General features: G+C 43.3%; 3 protein-coding genes across 3 annotated transcripts in view; 2 read left to right on the plus strand and 1 right to left on the minus strand.

Moving 5' to 3' along the window:
- csrp3 (cysteine and glycine-rich protein 3 (cardiac LIM protein)) overlaps nucleotides 1-21,592 on the minus strand; it is a 346,019-nt gene that overhangs the window by 195,110 nt on the left and 129,317 nt on the right. The window lies entirely within an intron of this gene.
- On the plus strand, nucleotides 10,031-14,563 carry htatip2 (HIV-1 Tat interactive protein 2). Its single transcript, XM_052062562.1, has 6 exons — nucleotides 10,031-10,248; nucleotides 11,066-11,255; nucleotides 11,351-11,458; nucleotides 12,384-12,521; nucleotides 13,436-13,497; nucleotides 13,829-14,563. Exons 1-6 carry the CDS (start codon nucleotides 10,124-10,126, stop codon nucleotides 14,043-14,045), a joined length of 840 nt encoding a protein of 279 aa, XP_051918522.1. The 5' UTR covers nucleotides 10,031-10,123; the 3' UTR covers nucleotides 14,046-14,563.
- The window catches only part of prmt3 (protein arginine methyltransferase 3), a 40,592-nt gene continuing 34,064 nt past the window's right edge, over nucleotides 15,065-21,592 (plus strand). Inside the window, exons 1-8 of the mRNA XM_052062527.1 lie at nucleotides 15,065-15,171; nucleotides 15,796-15,916; nucleotides 16,889-16,971; nucleotides 17,093-17,142; nucleotides 17,240-17,345; nucleotides 17,898-18,021; nucleotides 18,463-18,604; nucleotides 19,677-19,742. Of these exons, the coding sequence (XP_051918487.1) occupies nucleotides 15,150-15,171; nucleotides 15,796-15,916; nucleotides 16,889-16,971; nucleotides 17,093-17,142; nucleotides 17,240-17,345; nucleotides 17,898-18,021; nucleotides 18,463-18,604; nucleotides 19,677-19,742 (714 nt within the window). The 5' untranslated portion in view covers nucleotides 15,065-15,149. The remainder of the gene's footprint in view (nucleotides 15,172-15,795; nucleotides 15,917-16,888; nucleotides 16,972-17,092; nucleotides 17,143-17,239; nucleotides 17,346-17,897; nucleotides 18,022-18,462; nucleotides 18,605-19,676; nucleotides 19,743-21,592) is intronic.

A 21,592-nucleotide genomic window follows, 5' to 3' on the forward strand; every position in this document is an offset into this window, starting at 1 on the left:
TACTTGGACAAGCGTGAGTTACTCATAACCATGAATGGCATTTTTTTGGGGAGTGGGGTGGTGGTGGTAATTCTTTCCAGTGGTAAAACCAGTAAATGTTGTCATCCATGATACTCTATGCTCATTTGGAAAACGCTGAAACCATTTAGCCACGGAAAGAAGGCAAGCCCCCTCGCTGCCCATCTTTAAAACCCGCCTCAAAACTCACTTGTATTCTTTGGCATTTGACTCGGCATGACTCAGGGTTGATCTTAGTTTTACCGTTTGGTGCCTTCTACCATCTTTGTTACTGATTTATTGCTTTGTTGTTGTTTTTAATGTTAGTTGCTCCATGTACAGCACTTTGTATGCAGTGATGGCTGTTGTGCTCTATAAATACAGTTGAGTTGAGATGAGAAGTTATGAACTCTGGGTGGGTCCCACGAACTGACCACATAGCCCTGCTCAGTTTATATTCTTTCAGCATGTTTCCAATGTCATGAGAACCTACACCATCCAGCTATTTATACGTACATTCATTCATTCATCTTCCGAGCCGCTTGATCCTCACTAGGGTCGCGGGGGGTGCTGGAGCCTATCCCAGCTGTCTCCGGGCAGTAGGCGGGGGACACCCTGAATCGGTTGCCAGCCAATCGCAGGGCACACAGAGACGAACAACCATCCACGCTCACACTCACACCTAGGGACAATTTAGAGTGTTCAACCAGCCTGCCATGCATATTTTTTGGAATGTGGGAGGAAACCGGAGCACCCGGAGAAAACCCACGCAGGCCCGGGGAGAACATGCAAACTCCACACAGGGAGGCCGGAGCTGGAATCGAACCCGGTACCTCTGCACTGTGAAGCCGACGTGCTAACCACTGGACTACCGGGCCGCCCATTTATACGTACATCGGAAGCCAAATTTTGAATCTTATTCTGAAGCTACAGTCATGGCTGAGGTTGCGTTATGCATCCACTAGATGGAGCTAAACTGAAGGGAATACAATACAATACAGCTTAATTTATATCGCGCTTTCACCACCGTTGCAGCTGTAACAAAGCACTTTAAAGAACATTTAATATACTATGTTCAAGAAATCAGAATATTGATCCATACATAAGGCGCATCGGATTATAAGAAAATTGAATTTTGAGAAAATTGAATGCATTTAGGTGCGTGTTATAGTGCAGAAATTACGGTAATTATGACTTAACCCGACTGCTTTAGCATAGGTTTGTAAGAGACTACTCCTAATTATAAGTTAAAAGAGAGCTGCTCAGTGCGTCTGCAGATCACCAAGTGTGGTCCATGAACGGCTCCGTCTAATCAACCCCAGTGCCCCGCACTTTTCAACCAGCGGCCCTTAACAAGTCCCTTCTGTTTACACTCCCTGATGAGTTTGGTAAGTGTACAAGAATGTCCCAAGGACTGTGATCTCCGAAGAAGAATGTGCCCCTCGATTCCATCCCTCAGTCACAAAAGCCAGAGATCCTCTTGGAATCAGGGGGAGAAATTAGGGGATCAGAGCGGGCCGGCTCCTGAGCAAACAGACTGCGAGCTAATGGACCAGCCGCTTTCTCCTCCCTTCAAATTATTGGCCGAGCGAGGGAATGTAGCCAGTCCGATCCGGGTGATAATGCTAAAGCTTGCTAATCCCAAACACACACATTGGCCTTGCACTTTTCTCGATATACACGCACAGGGACGGTGTAATCTCCACACCACCCAGGCAGTGCTTTCGCAGGGAATGGGAACACGAGAGTAGCTCAGAAATTAGACTCGCGGTGCATACACAGAAATACCCAGGAGCCTTTTGGGCTGGTGTGGCAAGCGGGTCCGGTGGTTCTGCTTTTATTTAGAGTGTCACAAAGCTGGCATGGCTGTTTTGATGTGTCACCACTCCAAAACTGTTTTTTTTGTCTTTGTTTCGTGCCGTTAGGCAGCAATCAAACACACCAATGGCACTTGGGAACTGTTTATTATGATGTTTGTACTTTGCAATGGTAGGAAACTGCGGTTCATTACACCGCGCCGAGGTTCTCATATTTCATTAGGGATACGAAAAAAATATATAGAAATCGCTTGAAGTCATCAATTAAAACTCCGCACTTTGTATTCATTTGGGGTGCGGATGTCACATTGGGTCTTGTCGAGGTGCATTGCACTGATGCTAAGTGAAATCTACAGCGGTTGTACTTGAGGACGATATTGTCTCAGACAGACAAATTAAATCCGCGTTTAAAGGACGACAAATAACGTACGAGTTCTTAAACAACTTCACGTACAGTAAAATGTCTCAGTCCACGTTTGCTTCGGCAACAGCTGTCTCAATCAGGAGGCTATGCTAATGTCGGCTCGAGGGAGGAGGACTTTGGGTTTATGAGGGATTAGCGCTTATTGGCCATCTCCGACTCCCTGCCGAGCAAGCGCGCTAATACAGGTGTTAGCAAACTGGCATTAGCCTCCAGCTAATTAGCCTCCATTCACCGAGTGATTGTCCGGCGGGCTCTGCCATTTGTAGTCATGTTTGCTCATCAGCAGGGAGGTCTCTGGGCTGTGGTGGGTCTGTCATGATCTGACATGATCTGCCTTCTTGCCCATTCCATCTCAGACACAGGCTCAAATGGCTTTATGAGAAAGATCAGCCAAAACGGAGAAGCGTCACACTGAGATGAGGACTGTGGGATGAACGTGGCATCTCTGTTTAGCATTACGCTGGCATTTATGCTAAATCCGGCGCATTTACACTGTTGTGTTGATTAATGTGCACTGTCCCAATGAAATCAATCAATCAATAAATAAATAAAACATGGCAGCTCTGTCCCCCATCAATACACACACAATTAGATGATGACTAGAAAAGTGTTATGAAGCTCGCTATCATGCAGATGTTTTTTTTTCATTGAAATCAAGAAAAACAACAACAACAAAACATTTTCCATCATGATATTTTGATATTTACACTCTCCAAATCCCCAATTTTTTTTACATTAAATAACTGTTATCAATTTGGAATTTACGAGACAAAATTTGAATTATGCACCTCAATTAATAGCAAAATTGAGAATAACCGCCAAGACGGTCCCAGGAAGCTTCCCAGGGCTTGCAAAAAATTGCTCCTCGCAATTAGAAAAATGATTCCTCAAATTAATTCATTGATGAGCAAACTAGCAAAACAAAAAAAAAAAGAACTACCGGTAATATGGAACCTTGCACATGTTCGTATTTCTAAGAAAATTACCGGTGGTTAATGCCGAAGAACTGTGTGTCATACCCTTTGCATTTATTGTCATAATGGCTCAATATTTGCCTGTTTGAGGGACAAAATGACAAAACAAATATCAGAGGTGGACTAAAAATGAAAGATGGGTATTACATGCTAACTCCCTCTTGCGCGATGTGGGAACAAGTTCCAAAGGTTAGTTGGATGACATTCCCAAAGCCACTCGGTTAAAGATGCCGCCGCTTCAAAGGAGTCATTAAGCCTCACGGCTCCTTCCACAAAAGGGAGATTTGAGACTGCAAATAGATCTGATCGTGGATATTTCTGTTTGGCTTTGAGTTTTCGCTAAGAGGCTTTGCTGCATTATGCTATTATTACGTCATACGAGAACATGCAGATTCAACTGTTTCGACTTTGAGGCCTTCCATGGGAACGTCCCCATCCTAACGATCGTTTCATCCTCCTTTCGCTGGCTATCTATTGAGAAGCCGCTCATTACATCTCGCCACATCCACAATTTGGCCACTCGTAAAGTCTTACAAGCAGCGTGTGTGGTCGTGCATAATCGCACTTCTAAAACTATATTTGAGGATGAATAATCTGTTTAATGAAGTCTGAAGAATGAATCCATTGAAAGGTAAAGGGTGTGTCAAGTTGCTTCACTGTAGTTACATGTTGTTTCTTTTCAATTCTGTGTGGTCCTGTGGAGCAAGCGTTTGTTAAGTGTGCATGCATCTTTTTTGGACATTTATTTTTTATACACTTCATTAACAATTTCGGGAAGAGAGATTACTATAGTGGACAGCTTATAAATAAAATGTATTATTATCATGTTATCATACAATACATTCATTCATTCATTCATCTTCCGAGCCGCTTGATCCTCACTAGGGTCGCGGGGGGTGCTGGAGCCTATCCCAGCCGTCTTCGGGCAGTAGGCGGGGGACAGCCTGAATCGGTTGCCAGCCAATCGCAGGGCACACAGAAACGAACAACCATTCGCACTCACACTCACAACTAGGGACAATTTAGAGTGTTCAATCAGCCTACCACGCATGTTTTTGGAATGTGGGAGGAAACCGGAGCACCCGGAGAAAACCCACGCAGGCCCGGGGAGAACATGCAAACTCCACACAGGGAGGCCGGAGCTGGAATCGAACCCGTTACCTCTGCACTGTGAAGCCGACGTGCTAACCACTTGGCTACCGGGCCGCCCTCATACAATACAATACATGCTTATTTATATCATGTTACAGGGTGTGTGAAAGGGTTGAAAAAATGTCACCCTCAAGATCATAATTGCAAATTCACAAACACGCTCCGCTCTTGCTTTTTACAGGTCCCAATTGTTTTTATCTGCATATCCAAAAGCTAATCGTGAAAGGCACATTCTCAGACAGCATTCCAGGAAGTCAGATGGAAGGCCAGATGTGCGATGAGTCTTCTTAGCTAAACCTGCTGGGTGCTGCCAGGTCCCCCCCCCTCCAGACTCTTTTTTTCGGGCAGCCTATAGAAACACACTCATAATCTGTTTGCTCCTTTAATGAGCTTATTGTTCCGCAGAGGAAGAAAAGTAGGTCTCATCACTGCTTAGCCGCCGCGGCCCTTTTGAGCGGGAAAGCTCCGCTCAGCACTACGGATACCATGTTTGGCTGGAGGTCTGAGCCGAGAACAAAGCTGAAGGGAGACACAATACTCTTACTGTTGTACCTTTGTTGTTGTTAAAATTGTTAAATTGATTGACCGCTAACATATTCACATCAGTGAATCAGAGTTACAACGCTTTAGTTCGGCAAGCCTCCTCGCTGCCCATCTTTAAAGCCCTCCTCAAAACTCACTTGTATTCTTTGGCTTTCGACTCAGCATGACTTAGATTTGTTCTTGATTTTACTGCTTGGTGCTTTCTACCGCCTTTATTACCGATTCGTCTTACTGTTTATTGTGTATGTTAAATTGCTCCATGTACAGCACTTTGTATGCAGCGATGGCTGTTTGAAAGTGCTCTATAAATACTGTTTGACTTGACTTGACTTAGATTTGTTCTTGATTTTACTGCTTGGTGCTTTCTACCGCCTTTATTACCGATTCGTCTTACTGTTTATTGTGTATGTTAAATTGCTCCATGTACAGCACTTTGTATGCAGCGATGGCTGTTTGAAAGTGCTCTATAAATACTGATGACTTGACTTGACTTGTCAAAGATTGTTTCCAAAGCATTCAAACGTGTACTATATTTATCGAGAGCACAAGCTATGCTGTTCAACACCAGTTTTACTGGCCCAAACGAAACATTCTCTCCAACGTCTGTGTGCATCGTACCAGCAGAAACTATCACTTTCTATTTTTGATGGCCAGAAAGGATCAATGCATTGAACATTAATTGATGGTGTTTCCAGCACATGTTGACCGGCGGTGGAGCTTAATTACTATTGAGATACACGACAACAAATGGGTATATTGCGGAGGGTCAGAGTCAAGAAAAAAGCTGTTCTCGGCTCGACACCAGCTGCATCAGAACACACAGCATCAAATAATGGCAACAGTAACACACAAACACACACACGTAGCCATCGTGAGTCTTGATCAAGCGGGGCCTCTCTAATTGAGTTAATCCCCACTTGAGGATCAGGACCATCCCCTGAGGTGTGACCCTCCACCCGGGCCGCAGTCTGCCGCTCTCGCTGCTTCTCAAAGCGCCTTCCCCTATGTGGCTCATGTGGACTGTAAGGCTGTTTATTGGGAGACAATGGGCAGCAGATTGTGCTGTCAGGCTCCATTAATTACCATCATTAGCATCACACTTCAGAGTCTGCGAAAGGGAGTAAGGAACCTTGAGCTGCGTTTGTGTCTCTGCGTCTTCATGTGCGCCATGTGTACACACGTATAGGCGGGGCTTGTCGATTCGTCTTGATTTTTGTATGACTATAGAAACCGAATCGAAATAAATTGTCTGTAGAATAGTTGTATGGATGCTCAACCATGCGATGACATTATTTGATAATGTTGACCAACTTGACAGGGACCGTTTAGTTTGGCGTGGCCAGCGAATGTAGACACGTAGAAAGTTTAGACTCTGAATGTTTTATATTTGTATATATGTTTTATAATTGGTCAATTGGTTGGCGACAAGGGCTGGAACAATTCTGCGTCACAACCAAAATCGCGGTCCATTTCAACTCCCAGACTTTGCATCGCCATTCTACATAGAGTATAGCCATATAAGCTCACGGTGCAACCTAACTTGTTGTTATCAGAATCAGAATCAGAATCATCTTTATTGGCCAAGTATGTAGAACACACAAGGAATTTGTCTCCGGTATAACACGCTGCACTAGTATCATCGTAAGCAACAAAATCATTGAACCATTTTAGAGTAACCAGTAGTTTCGTAGTACCATTTTGTAGTACAAGAAGAGTGACTATGTCAGTGACTGTTTAAGGAGTTAATGGCTAGAGGGAAGAAGCTGTTTAAGTGTCTACTGGATTTGGTGCGCATGGTTCTGTAGCGTCTGCCTGAGGGGAGTGGCTGAAAAAGGTGGTGGGCAGGGTGCGGGGGGTGCCCTTGTCTTGATTCTTGCAGTGTGCAAGTCCTCAAGAGTGGGTAGGGCGGTGCCAACGATTTTTTTCTGCCGTCCTTACTGTCCGTTGAAGTCGGATTTTGTCCTTTTTTGTGGCGGCCCCAAACCAAACCGTGATGGAAGAACACAGGATTGATTCGATGACTGCCGTGTAGAACTGTCGTAGCACCTCCTGTGGCAGGCCATGCTTCCTCAGTAGCCTCAGGAAGTACATCCGCTGCCGGGCCCTTTTCAGGATGGAGATGGTGTTGACTTCCCACTTCATGTCCTGGGAGACTGCTCAGCTGCTTATTACGTTTAAGTTAATAATAAAATTGACATAAGTCTATATTGAAGATATGTTAAGATATGTATTAAATCACGCCTCCCCCAATTGCATGTCCCAGGACTACTTTTTCCAGTTGGAGTGGCTACGTGGCTATACTACAAATGCTAAATCAACTACACGAACAGAGATACATGACTATTATTTTTAATAACTCTGAATTTGTGGACCCGCTAAAAACACTATAATATCACGGCACAAGTGACACATTCTAAACCTCATACACCAAATGTACAACAGCTGAGGAAATGCTGCCTTATTCCCGTGACCAGGGACAATGCTAAAAACATTTCTAATGGCATGGAAGTTGCTGCATTTTTGCCCCACGTGAGATGCATTACGCACAAAATCGAATCAAATATCAAACCATGGGTGAGATCTCCTAATGCGAATCAAATTGTGACCTACTCAAGTCCAATTATTTACTGTAATTTAACTTATTTTAATATTTTCACTCAGACACAGGCCTTGGCGTACTATACATTGTCGTAGAATATTTAACTGACTCCAAAGCCGCCAAATATAATGTGGCAATGGGCAAGAGAGCATATTAATATACACAAAGTCATATCAATACAGCTGTCCAGTGTCTGACGTGTGACAGTAAAGTCTTTACGCTGTACGTCAAATGTACACGAACAGTGGAGAAAAGCCGGAAACGAGTGAATGAAGTGGTGCAACATGAATTCTATACATCCTTTAGTAAAAGACCAACAATGGTCAAACGTGATTGACCACTGACCACCATTGGTATTTCCACCTCCAACCGCGAGACTCTAAAAAGGAAATTGAACCACGTCTCTGCCACGCACCTAGTGAGCCCTAAGCCTTCTTAGTGCGACTTCCTGTCCGATCAATGCTTGAAACAATGACCCAACAGGTGCGACAGACAGGAGCCCAGCAGCCGCTTTCCTCCCCACCGCTAGGCCCAATTAGCACCTGCGGCTCAGGAACAAAGACGCGACATTTCATTTGAGCGGAGTGCCAGTTTAAGGCCTCTTTTCTTTCTGTCTCTTGCTGCTGACATCTTTAAAGGATCATCCCTGGCGCCATCATATTCTATTAGATTGGGTCGATGCCTTGTGTTCCAAATGGTAGGGGTGTTTCAAACATGTGGAGTTGATGAATTCATTGCATGTGACTGGACTTGCCTTCTTTGTGTGGGGCTTTTGCCTAATGAAACCCCCCAAAGGTCCGAGGAAAGTGAAAGGCCTTTTGAGGGTTTAATTCACACTCTGCAGACTTCATGTCACACACACTGACATGCATAGTTCTTGTAACAGTTGAAAAAAACGTGTTGAAAAAGTACTTGCATTGTAGTCTGACATCCACCTTCAATGTTTTCATTGTATCTGACTTGCAGAAGACATACTTTATGTCAACTGGAACAGAGGAATTATCCAAGCTCGCCTGGCATCCCATGTTTGGATAAGTGAATTTGAAGTATAATTGGTGTAGTTAATAATAATAACAGGTGTTGTGAACTTTTCGCTCAAAGCCAGTTGTGATAGTATCCAGCTTCTCACATCCTACTCTCACTATAAAATCCATCATAATTTTTGGCTTTATGTCCATTTTAGTGGTTAGCACCTCGGCTTCACAGTGCAGAGGTACCGGGTTCGATTCCAGCTCCGGCCTCCCTGTGTGGAGTTTGCATGTTCTCCCTGGGCCTGCGTTGGTTTTCTCCGGGTGCTCCGGTTTCCTCCCACATTCCAAAAACATGCGTGGCAGGCTGATTGAACACTCTAAATTGTCCCTAGGTGTGAGTGTGAGCGCGGATGGTTCTTCGTCTCTGTGTGCCCTGTGATTGGCTGGCAACCGATTCAGGGTGTCCCCCGCCTACTGCCCGATGACAGCTGGGCACCCCCTGCAACCCTAGTGAGGATCAAGCGGTTCGGAAGATGAATGAATGAATGAATGAATTTCCATTTTACAAGTCACATTGAAATTGACATTAGCTTTTAATTTACAGTCTGGCTTTTGCTTGAAGTCAGCTTTGCATGGAGCAGTTTGAGCGATTAATACACTTGCCTCACAGTTTGACGGTTTGGCTTTCGAATCTCAGCTGTAACCATCCTGTATGGAGATTGTATGTTCTTGTTCATCCTTGCATAGGCTTTCTTCCAAAAACATGCATGTCCAAAGACTCTTTCATTAACTATCGGTATGAATATTTGTTTCTTTTTTTTCTTATATGCCATGTGACTGGATCGTGATCAAATTCTACTCTATTATTGAAGGTTGTGTAAGTTGAGGGGTTCGCAGGTTTTAGATGGATTGCTCTACGTTTAGAATGGGCAAAAAGGAGAGGACGACTTCGTTTGAGCACAGCTCTACTCTTTTTTTTATTTTTCAAAAGCTTACAGTTGTCTCACGTATTGTTTTAATGTCTTCGAGATTAAGAAGTCACCACTAGTATTTCCATACATCCATTCAACCAGCACAAAAGAGCGACTATAATAAAATAAAAAAAATAACTTACAATTTTTTTAGACACCTGTGCAGTCGCAAAGGCTCCCTTAAAGATCATTTTACCTCTGCTGAGGTTCCTCCACGTCTGTTATTGAATTAACTCGCCTATTAAAAGTCAATGGATATTACGAACTGCGTTGCGTCTTTCAGTAGCATGTTCTTTCGACTGATACGTCACACTGTCAAACTACGGTGGTGGTGGAGGTGGTGAAGAAAGCTCCTCAGACATCCATGAGTTTGTTTACTTGATGTCATCAGTGATATTGTCAGGCGGGAAGAACGGGTGACTCATGATGATTACGTCTTAGTTTTGGTTGCTTTTAACATTCTCATTAGCGGTGGGGGAATGACAAATTATTTCTAATATTTTGTTGCACAGTACAGATTAGAAAAAAAACCGTACGTTAAGGGACCGCTCAACACTTAAAGAGCACTTCGTAGGACAGTGACAGGCGGCTTTTCCGCATTCCTCAACCAATCAGAGCAGCGGGAAGACAAGGCAACCAGGAAGTCCTCGCTCGGCGTCGTCGTTGTTCCGAGTGATGTCGCTTGTTCAACTGCTGTGCGTCATATTAGGAAAAGCCACAACCTTCTTTTCACTTTCAATCATCATCATCGCAGTTGTTCTCAAAGGTTTGGACGACCCTGAGCCAACTCACCTTGCCAGGTAAAGGTTACTGCTTGAAGTTTATTGACACCGGAGGCAGTGTTCTATAGGCGCTAAAGCTAAATGTGTATGTAAATGGTGAGTTTACGTAAGGGGAAAGTAAACGTCAACAGCAAATCATTTCAGGCTACAGTACATTCATAGTGTGAATGTGTGAGCCCACAAAGACAACCAAAGATGCAAGGCAAATCCCGCCCCATCGCTCGAATAAAAATACATTGGATCTCAATCCTGTGATAGGCGTATACTGTCCTGCTGCTATTTTGACGTTGTGTATGACTGCACCACAATAAATCGAGAACTCATTTCATCATTTTGGTTATTACCTAGCTACAATTTCACTCAAATGTATTCAAGGCCCACTGGAAAATACGTTTGCATGTATTTGTTCTTGAATGTTTCCTTTGAATTCTTGAAAGCATGGGCAAATGACAATAATTGACAATAATAAAAAGCTTTTGCGTTGGTGCATTGCAGAGTCGTGTTCTATTGAAACCTTGTAAGCATTTTAAGTTGCAATGGTGGTTGAGTAATTTAGAGAACTGCACATGACAGTTGCCAAACACAACCACATTCACAATGTTGAATAACTCTCTGTGACTGTTGACCTAATTCTCCATATTTTTGTAAACAACGCATCATGTTCAGGATGGATCTACAAAAGTCCCCTGGTGTATTTTGTATTGAACAAACAGAAAACATTTACGAACAGCATCAAACGTAGATAGATTGCATGTTTATGCTTGCCTGCTCACTGTGATTTGTAAACAATACAAGATATGTATGATGTTAAGAGCCTTGTTTTTCTGGAACACAGAATGACATCAGACATAAAAACTCTGGAGGAAAATTTCAGGCAGAAGAATAAGAGCTGCTTCATCCTCGGGGCATCTGGTGAGACTGGCAAGGTGCTGCTGCAAGAGTTACAGCAGCGCAACATCTTTGCCAAGATCACACTCATTGGAAGAAGGCAGCTGAACTTTGAAGGCAAAGCCTTTGAAAACCTGGTCAGTGGGTTTGCAATGAAGCCATACTGTCTGACACATCTCCCGATGAGGTTGTATTAATATTTTCCTTCACTCTGTCTCTTTTCTACCTTGAGGTTCAAGAGGTAGTGGACTTTGAGAAACTTGAGGACCATGCTGCTGCCTTCCAAGGCCATGACGTTGGCTACTGCTGCCTGGGAACAACCAGAGCAAAAGCAGGGACTGTGAGTTAAAAAACAAAATACAATGAAATTCCTTTGTTGGTCCCACAATGGTTTACAGCAAATGGATAGGAAGCTACACACTCGAAATATCACAATCTTATTATGTCCACCTTTGAATCACCAACGCTGATCAGAAGTAGTGTGGCAACTGTATGTATGTAAAAATACAATACAATACAATACAATACAATACATCTTTATATGGCGCTTTCACAACAGCTGCGGCTGTAACAAAGCGCTTAGCAGAACAGTTAATATATTCATCTTCCGAGCCGCTTGATCCTCACTAGGGTCGCGGGCGTGCTGGAGCCTATCCCAGCAGTCTTCGGACAGTAGGCGGGGGACACCCTGAATCGATTGCCAGCCAATCGCAGGGCACACGGAGACGAACAACCATCCGCGCTCACACTCATACCTAGGGACAATTCAGAGTGTTCAATCAGCCTGCCACGCATGTTTTTGGAATGTGGGAGGAAACCGGAGCACCCGGAGAAAACCCACGCAGGCTCGGGGAGAACATGCAAACTCCACGCAGGGAGGCCGGAGCTGGAATCGAACCCGGTACCTCTGCACTGTGAAGCCGACGTGCTAACCACTGGACTACCGGGCCACCCAGTTAATATAGAATAACAAAATAATAGAACACGTAAGACATGGACAGTCATGCAAACCCCACTGAACAAAATGCTAACCATACAGGTAGTTTGAATCCAAACAGCAAAACTATCTTCAATGAAATGACAAATGCACTGACAAGAAAATTGTAAATGTTAAACCTGATCTTTCTGTGTTGTTAACACAGAGGTCAAGTCACAAAGTCCAGGATTGGGATTTGAAATGTTAAAATTAGATTTTTTTTTTTTTTTTGCTTAACAATCATTATTGTTGTTGCTAATTTGTCTGGTTTATATCTGTCTGATTTCAGGAAGGATTCATCCGAGTTGATCATGACTATGTATTAAAATCTGCTGAGCTTGCCAAAGCTGGAGGCTGCGAACAATTCCACCTTCAATCTTCAAGAGGAGCGGATAAAAGCAGCAACTTCCTCTACCTCAAAGTCAAGGTGTTTCTTCTTAATACACATATATATGAGAGAGAGAGAGATTATTGCTCTCCACGATTACATTACAGCAAGTCAATTGAATGTTTTTTCATACGAGGAAATCAAACTTGAATTTTATTATTTTAAAAAGAACAAATTTTATACATTTTGTTTGGTCCAAAAGGAACTTAGTTTCATTTGTCTTCATATTTTTTACGTTTAAACATTTCTTGTTTTTTTTTTAACACCAAAAAATAAATGATCGTTTGAATAATCGTTATTTCAATTACTGTATTATGGCGGCCCGGTAGTCCAGTGGTTAGCACGTCGGCTTCACAGTGCAGAGGTACCGGGTTCGATTCCAGCTCCGGCCTCTCTGTGTGGAGTTTGCATGTTCTCCCCGGGCCTGTGTGGGTTTTCTCCGGGTGCTCCGGTTTCCTCCCAAATTCCAAAAACATGCGTGGCAGGCTGATTGAACACTCTGAATTGTCCCAAGGTGTGAGTGTGAGTGCGAATGGTTCTTCGTCTATGTGTGCCCTGCGATTGGCTGGCAACCGATTCAGGGTGTCCCCCGCCTACTGCCCAAAGACAGCTGGGATAGGCTCCAGCACCCCCCGCGACCTTAGTGAGGATCAAGCGGCTCGGAAGATGAATGAATGAATTACTGTATTACCAAAATAATCATGGTCATTCTTAATTTTTTTCCCCATAATTGAGCAGCATCATCACGTTCTTAAGCTGCTCTGAATATGGAGTTTCAGCATACATGAGACAGCTGTTTTGGAATGTTATTTTTAAACAGTCCCTTTTCTTACTTATTCTGAACGTCCATTAGAGTGGATCAAAAGTGAGCTACAGTAGGAAGACGCGTGTACCACGTGTGACCGCAGTTGAGAACCAATCCTCCCTCACTCAAAGCAACCAATTTCTTTCAGGGACAAGTGGAAGCGGACATACAGGCATTGGATTTTGACAGATATGCTGTTTACAGACCTGGGTAAGTTAGCTGTCAATTTCAAACCCAGTCTGCTCTGCCCATGACCACATGTCGCGAAGGAGCCCCGGCTTTTCGGTTCTGCAATTCACTTTGTGTTGTTGCTTTTACATTCATGACGGTTGCTGCCATTGTGTGACGCCAGATATATTCATTTGAATGAAACCGAGTTTCACAAATGGGCTTTTGAACTCTTCTATGGCTAGAGGTCAGAGGTTTCTGTCCACCTAATCCAGCAAAAATTTTCAGTGAAGATTCACGCAGGCCTTGCCTACATTTCTAATCTGCTTGTCGATAATTGACTCTTTCTTATCTTTGCACTGCTCTCCAACAGGGTGTTGCTGGTGGAGCGACAGGAGAGTCGGCCTGGCGAATGGCTGGCCACGAAGTTCTTTGGCGCCGTCTCTGCCGTTTGCTCCACATCGATGTCCATCCCCATCCAAACGGTGGCCAAGGCTATGGTGTCAAACACCGTGCTTCAGTCTGAACACAAGTTTGAGGTCCTAGAAAACAAAGCCATCAGCACGTTGGGAAAGAGTGACACCAAGTAACTCTGCAGCTGAGTTTTGTAACATTAAAAGTGTGTCACTTCTTTAAACTTATTGGATTCATTTGTTGACCTTGGTCCTGAATAATATTTTTAATGAATGCTTTTTCTGTTGATGTATTTGCACCGCAACACACAACTGCTACTTTTGCATTTACATTTTTACTCCTGTGAACTCAATTATCCCCACTCCTAATTTTCCTTCTCAGGGCAATGCTGTTCGTAGCAGACGATTTGTAACTCAGAGTCATCACATCACGTCAAAGGAGTGTAATTATTATTGGCTTTTAAAAAAAATGTATTTTACTTGTTCCTGCTGTCAAATATTGAAGACTTTTCACACTTCAACCATTTTGAGAACCCTGCCTTACTTAAATGTTGCTTGCTTACTAGCATGTGTTGAATGTTTCAGATGTTGTTTTTAATATAAATAATTGACTTGGGTAATTTTGTATTGTTTCTCCTTTATTTTATTGTTTTGCACTTTGAATGTACATTTTTGAATAAATCCAAATTGCCTTGCATCCATCTATCCATCAATTTTCTAACCCGCTATTCCTCAGAAGGATGGCAGGGGCGCTGTAGCCAATCCCAGCGGTCTTCGGGCAGTAGGCTGGGTACACGCTGAACGAAGGGGACGAGGACATTGGACGGTTTCTTGTGGAGTAGCGCCCTCTTGTGACAGTTTTATAAAAGGTTGGATTTCATATTTGAATTTGAAATGTTAATGAGTTACCTGAAAAGAATAAAATCATTCATATTGTATATATTCTAAACTTTTTCAGTAAAGTGGATTGAAATCTAATAATATGAACTCCTTCATTTTCGTCCAGAAGCCATTTCTTTCGCTTTCCTGAGAACTTATATATTTGTGTTTTTTTATGAAAGTATGGTTTGTTGACACACATAGTTTTAATTCAGATCTCTTCTATACGTTATCGTGTATTTATATCAAAATTGAAATGACTATCAAACTCAAAAATAGTTTGGATTTTCTGCATCCCATTCGAACTTGGGCGTGCAGCGACATCTTGTGGAGTCTTTTCCGGAAGTGTTGTCAGTGCGCACGTCACGTCGCCAGGAAGTAATCGGAAAACAAAGTGGCATCATGGCAGAATCCATAGAGACATGTGAGTTTTTGAAACGATGAATACACACATACGAAATGGTGATGCGGGACAGTATAGACGGACCCTAAAGTACGCATTTAAACCCGGCATGAAATCATAGTCCATCTAGCAAATGTCTTTTTATAAAATATTCTTTTCGTCAATGGATGCTACAGCTTTGTGTTTGCTTTCAAAACTTAGCTTGTAGCAGACGTGTGCACATTTTCAGCATGACGTCTCTGATCCACTGGAGAAAGGACACTTTGATCCTCTCCTCTTTCATCTAGAACTGCTTCAGACAACAAAGTGTATGCAGAAAATTGGTGAAGATTGAACGACTGTCTGTGTCCTATGTGTTGTCTTGTGTTATTTTTGTTATTTTGACTTCAAAATGGCGCCGCGAGAGTGGCTGCCTTTCCAGCAGCTCCTATATTTTGTTCTACTTCTTACTTTCATAACTTTGCTGCTATGAATTGGGAATTTCTCCATTGTGAGACTAATAAAGGTTTTTCTTATCTTATCTTATAACGGTACGTTAAGGGCTGCTAGTTCATTTTACATACGGCAACAGGAATTGGCCAATTTGGCAATTCTTACTTCTAGTAAGTGGGCCAAGTTAGTAAAATTTCGTTTCACTGTGACTAGATCCTTGTGCGAATGCCGAGGACATGCCCGAGCTTTCGGATGCTGAGAGCGACTCCGGTGATGAGAAAGAGCAGTGGCTGGAGGAGGACACTCAGCAGGTTACCTGTTTGTTTTGTGACAGGTGAGCCCATTGTCAGATATCTGGAAGTGAAGGACCACATGAGAGAAGCACTGGCCAATTCTAGAAGTAGCACAATATTACCTGTGATTTCCGACGAATAATGCAGAAGTGATACGAAAATGTGAACACATTCAGAAGATTTTTTTTAATGGTGTTGCAAGTTGTTGTTTGTTTCCTAATGTGATAAAGTATTGGTAATTATTGTGAGCAATCACGAACATTGTCAGTGTTACTGCATAGATGAATGTCATTATTACATTAGTCATAAAATATATTCTGCCACAAGATAATTAGAATATTTATTTCAGAGGTGTGCATCAAATATGTAGTCCTTTGCATTAGTTCTATTTCATAAAAAAATGGTGACCCCATGTTGATTTATATAGTGCACTTAATGTGCAAGAGTGTCAAAATAAACAGTGCTTCCAAACAACCAATACAATTATAACAAGTCGTAATTACTGATTAGTCGTAGTTTGCATTTTAATGAATTGCAAAGTAATGATAATGTATCGGCTTGTCGCAGCTCCAGAGGACACGGTTCACGGCACTTTTCAGGATTAGTTGGGTATATTGCAAATTATATCTGAGTGTAGTGGCTTTAGGTAGTGGGACTCAGTGATCATTTGATTTTTTTGTCAGTGCTCTACAGGCATGCGGTTTTCAAAAAGTGCAATTTATTTTATTTTATTGATCACTCAGGGACTGCACATAGTCATCTGTTAAGTTTTGCTTCGAGCACCTGATGAGAAAAATGCCTTTCCTGGTTTCATGGCCGACCAACAGTGGCCGTCATTTATCGAAAGTTTCCAAAATTTCCAAAGCTAAGCCAGTTTAGAATGTATTGTTTTGACTATGAACAAAATAAGTGGATTAAGTCATACAAATGATATTCAGTGTTTTATTATTGGACTGTGAATGTAAGTTGAGTAATAGTCATGTCATTTCTTCCCCCCCACCCCCTTCCACAAGATTGCTAAATTCAGTGCCTGACACCCTGCAGCACTGCACAGTTGAGCACCAAGTGAACCTTATAGATGTAATCAAGAAACACAGTAAGTGCACAAAAAAAACAATCAAACGCTGTGCATACACAGAAAGCTAAATGATATACATCCAAGTTCTGATGACGGTTCTCCTTTCTCCATTTCGCTGAAAATTCTTTTTCCCGATCAGATTTAGATGACTACAGTTACATAAAGCTGATCAATTTCATCCGCTCAACAGTGAGTATTCCTGAAAGTAGGATTTGATAACTGGGTCATAAATCAGTGTTTGATCTACACTTTTATTCTATGATTACTTTTTTTCCCCCCTCCCCAGAAATGTGATCCATCACACCTCATGGGGCTACCAGATGGTCCCTTACCATGGGAGAGTGAAGACTTCCTCCGGCCAGTTATACAGGATGACCCCTTATTGCAAACTGGTACTCATTATTGTTCCTTGACTGTTTTTTTTTTTTAAATCAAAGCTCTACTTGTTTAAGAAATGTGATATGCGGTGCAGAAAAATGTGTGCATCCATCCGTCAATATTCTACAGCGCTTTTAGGATCACATCCTGAGCGAGAAGCAGATTACACCCTCGACTGGTCGCTAGTTCATCGTAGGGAACATATAGACAACAGTTCACACTTACTCTCAAGAGTCTTATGTTAACATGCGATGTTTGGAACGCGAGGTCGGAGCTTGAGGAAACCCAAGCAAGGAAAACGTCCAGCAGCACGGGGACAGCAGAATATACAAATTCCACGCAGGAAGGCTGGACCTCAGATTGAAACTCCAAAAATCAGAAAGTGACAGTTTTTCCGTCCACCTCGAGAGCTTGCGGATGGATGTCCAGTACAGTACAAATATAAAAACAATTTAAGCCACCATATCGTTGACTTGAATTTATTACAAATGAGGGCGCTGATATCAAATGACAACTTGAAATGGGCCATTACACTTCAGGTTTGAAATCTCTCTGGTTCTTTGTAGACCCTGAGGACCTATCCGGTCACCATGGGACGCCGGAGGCGGACCGCAATCATGCACTGCTGCTGAGGATGACTGCTGCTGAGGAGGCCTTGACTCGAACCTTTGAAGATGTGCAAAAATTACAGTCAGTCATGCTTCTGTTTTGTTTTGGTCGCCGCATTTGCAGCCTTTTCAATCTCAGGACTTTGGTTTGGCGCTCGTGTTTTGTCATCTCACGAGCCATCTGATGAACATTTGCAGTACTAGAGCCCGGCCAGCAGGGGGACACTTTTTCAGCTACTTTAACAGCTCGAAAGATAACCACGTGGAAGAAGTTTTAAAGGAAGGGAAAATTCCACTGCAGCACTGAGGTTAAAGTGAGGAGGGGGTAGCGTAGAAGAGGTGCCTGTAAGGGAAAATTACAGAAAGGAAGGAGATGGGCGAAGGAAAAACGAGCTCCAGCTCATCTGCTCCATTTACCGCAATGTCCAGTATGCTTTCACGTGTGCTTTTTGCTCAACTGCTTTCGCCGTGTGTCCTAATCTATGAAATATTCATCTCCATTTTTTATCTTGCACACTCTTAGGCAGATCGTCCAGGGTTTGGTGCTGAACGCGGAAATCACAAGGCCCGCTAAACCGTGCAGTGTTGCCGAGCTTCACGATGATGAGGACGAAGCCTACTTCAGCTCCTACGGCCATTATGGCATTCACGAGGAGATGCTCAAGGTGTGAGCTCGCAAAGAAATCGCTCTGCGGCGGGTGACTTGGCCGCACGCTTTTAAAGTGGCACGCAAGTGATCATTCGGCACGCACGCGTTTCGGATGAGACATTTTTTTTTTTTAAATCAAAAGTGGCAAGTGAGCAAGAAGCCTGTCATGCGAGACACCAACATCGCCTTTCCTTTAAAATGAATTTTTACACCGCTTAAGCTCTCCAGTGTCAAAGTGTAGACAGCTCAGATTTCTATCTTACCGCAGTAGATATCCTTTTGGCGATCCCGATTGGACCACATCGCTTTACGTTTTGGGTTAGTTTGCACGTCAGGCTGATGTAAATCGCCTCTTGACGCACTGTGCACGTAGGTGGCGAGAGAGACGAAGCAAAGTCAAGGAAAACAAGGTGTGATGTTTTTTCTTACTTTCCCAAACTTTTTAAATTACCACCCCCTCCCATCCCCCCGTTTTATAGATATGTCCCAATTAGTAATAAATTGCAGAGGTTAGTTTCAGATGAAGGCCTTTAGTCAAGTGTGCTGTTAAAAGAAACACTTGGCGTCGAAGAGGAAATTAAACTACGCCAGTAATCTCCCGAAGCGGTTGTGGGAAATCTACATTCATGTGCTGATGTGTGTGTATTCATTTTGTTTTTTTTTTTTACATTAACGTGACTCTTATCGTTGATCCGCATTTTATATAAAACTAAGAATCTTAGAACGTTATTTTCTCTTCACAACATGTATAACGTGCTGAGAAACAAAAGCACTCACATGGTCGGGTCTCCCGTATGACATCCGTGACAATTCTCGATGCGAACTTCGGACAACTCAATGTTCACGTTAATCAGAGAGCACTTAAAACTTCTATAGACAATCGCAAAGCTACCAAACAACAATCAACAACCACAAGAATAGCGAAATGAATAATTCTTACATAGTCTGCATTTGCAACTACCTTAAAATGCCTCAAGCATGTGCTGTACCATGCAGCATGAAAACCGGGAGAGAGTAACTTCCGCAATCAAACGGAAGAAGAAACCCAAATTGATTCAATGAGATCATTTCTCATGTTCTTTTCGCAGGACAAAGTGCGCACGGAGAGTTACCGTGACTTCATGTACAGTAACCCCGAAGTGTTCAGAGACAAGGTGAGCCTGTTCTGCATGAATAAATCCCAAAACCCAATTGATGGTGAATCCTAAACGATACACGGGTATATTTTGGCAATATATATATTATATATATATATATATATATATATATATATATATATATATATATATATATATATATATATATATACATACATTATATATATAATATAATGTATTGTATTGTATTGTATTGGGCGGCCTGGTAGTCCAGTGGTTAGCACGTCGGCTTCACAGTGCAGAGGTACCGGGTTCGATTCCAGCTCCGGCCTCCCTGTGTGGAGTTTGCATGTTCTCCCCGGGCCTGCGTGGGTTTTCTCCGGGTGCTCCGGTTTCCTCCCACATTCCAAAAACACGCGTGGCAGGCTGAATGAACACTCTAAATTGTCCCTAGGTGTGAGTGTGAGTGCGAATGGTTGTTTGTTTCTGTGTGCCCTGCACTTGGCTGGCAACCGATTCAGGGTGTCCCCCGCCTACTGCCCGGAGACGGCTGGGATGGGCTCCAGCACCCCCCGCGACCCTAGTGAGGATGAAGCGGTACGAAAGATGAATGAATGAATGAATGTATTGTATATTCCCTCGCAGGAGGAAATGTGCAGTTCTCTTAGCAATCTTAATGTGCAAATGTAATTACTGTCAACATGGTGCCTGTGAGTTTAAATGTGCACATTAACTTGTTTAATGCACAGCATAGGCCTGTTAACACAAACGCTGCATTTTTTTTTCCAGGTAAGGCATTAATACCGATGATTGTGTCTGATTTAAAAAAAACACTCTGGGTGAGTTTATTAGCGTACTCAATGTCGACTGCAGAGCGCTGATAACAAACGCAGGCTGCAACTAACAAAACACATCAGCACAGACCGTTGCCGTTAGTACCGGGAAGCGGTGGTCCGTATCGTAGCCATCCATTATATAGGGGCGCTGCCGCCGAGCTCTGGGGGAAAAAAAAAAAAGTGTGCCGAAGTGTGAGAGGCAGCTTGCGTTGATGGGGAATGTACATTATCCCTGTCAGAGCCAAGCGTTTGGCACAGTGGCGGAGGGAGATTGAAAACCAGAGGATTTTCTCTTTCCGGCGCTGCGAAGATTGTTTGGTAGAGTGCAGAAAAATGCGGCCGGTGGTGTTTGTGTTGTGTCAACGCTGTGCCGGCAGGGGATACCTGCGGGCGCAGCTGCGACAAAGTGCTACGTACAGATGAGTGCATGCTCGCCACAGCTGCTAGCAGGCATTTAACGCCAGCGGTGGCGTATGTGAACAAATTGGCGGATCCGTCGGAAGCCCCGAAATAGATGTGATTGAGAAGCTGATGGCAATGGAAGGGTTGCGACGGAGATGCCGTTTTTGGGAAAATTTTTGGTTAGTAAAGGCCAACGAACGCAACCCATTGAGCTTTGTGGGATTGTTTTTTTTTTTTGGGGGGCGGCCCGGTAGTCCAGTGGTTAGCACGTCGGCTTCACAGTGCAGAGGTACCGGGTTCGATTCCAGCTCCGGCCTCCCTGTGTGGAGTTTGCATGTTCTCCCCGGGCCTGCGTGGGTTTTCTCCGGGTGCTCCGGTTTCCTCCCACATTCCAAAAACATGCGTGGCAGGCTGATTGAACACTCTAAATTGTCCCTAGGTGTGAGTGTGAGTGCGACTGGTTGTTCGTTTCTGTGTGCCCTGTGATTGGCTGGCAACCGATTCAGGGTGTACCCCGCCTACTACCCGAAGACTGCTGGGATAGGCTCCAGCACCCCCCGCGACCCTAGTGAGGATCAAGCGGCTCGGAAGATGAATGAATGAATGAATGTTTCAATCCAAATGCAACACCGTACAATACAAGAAGAAATGGAATGAGAATTGTTTCCA

The sequence above is a fragment of the Hippocampus zosterae genome, chromosome 4, assembly GCF_025434085.1.
Source record: "Hippocampus zosterae strain Florida chromosome 4, ASM2543408v3, whole genome shotgun sequence".
NCBI lineage: Eukaryota > Metazoa > Chordata > Actinopteri > Syngnathiformes > Syngnathidae > Hippocampus > Hippocampus zosterae.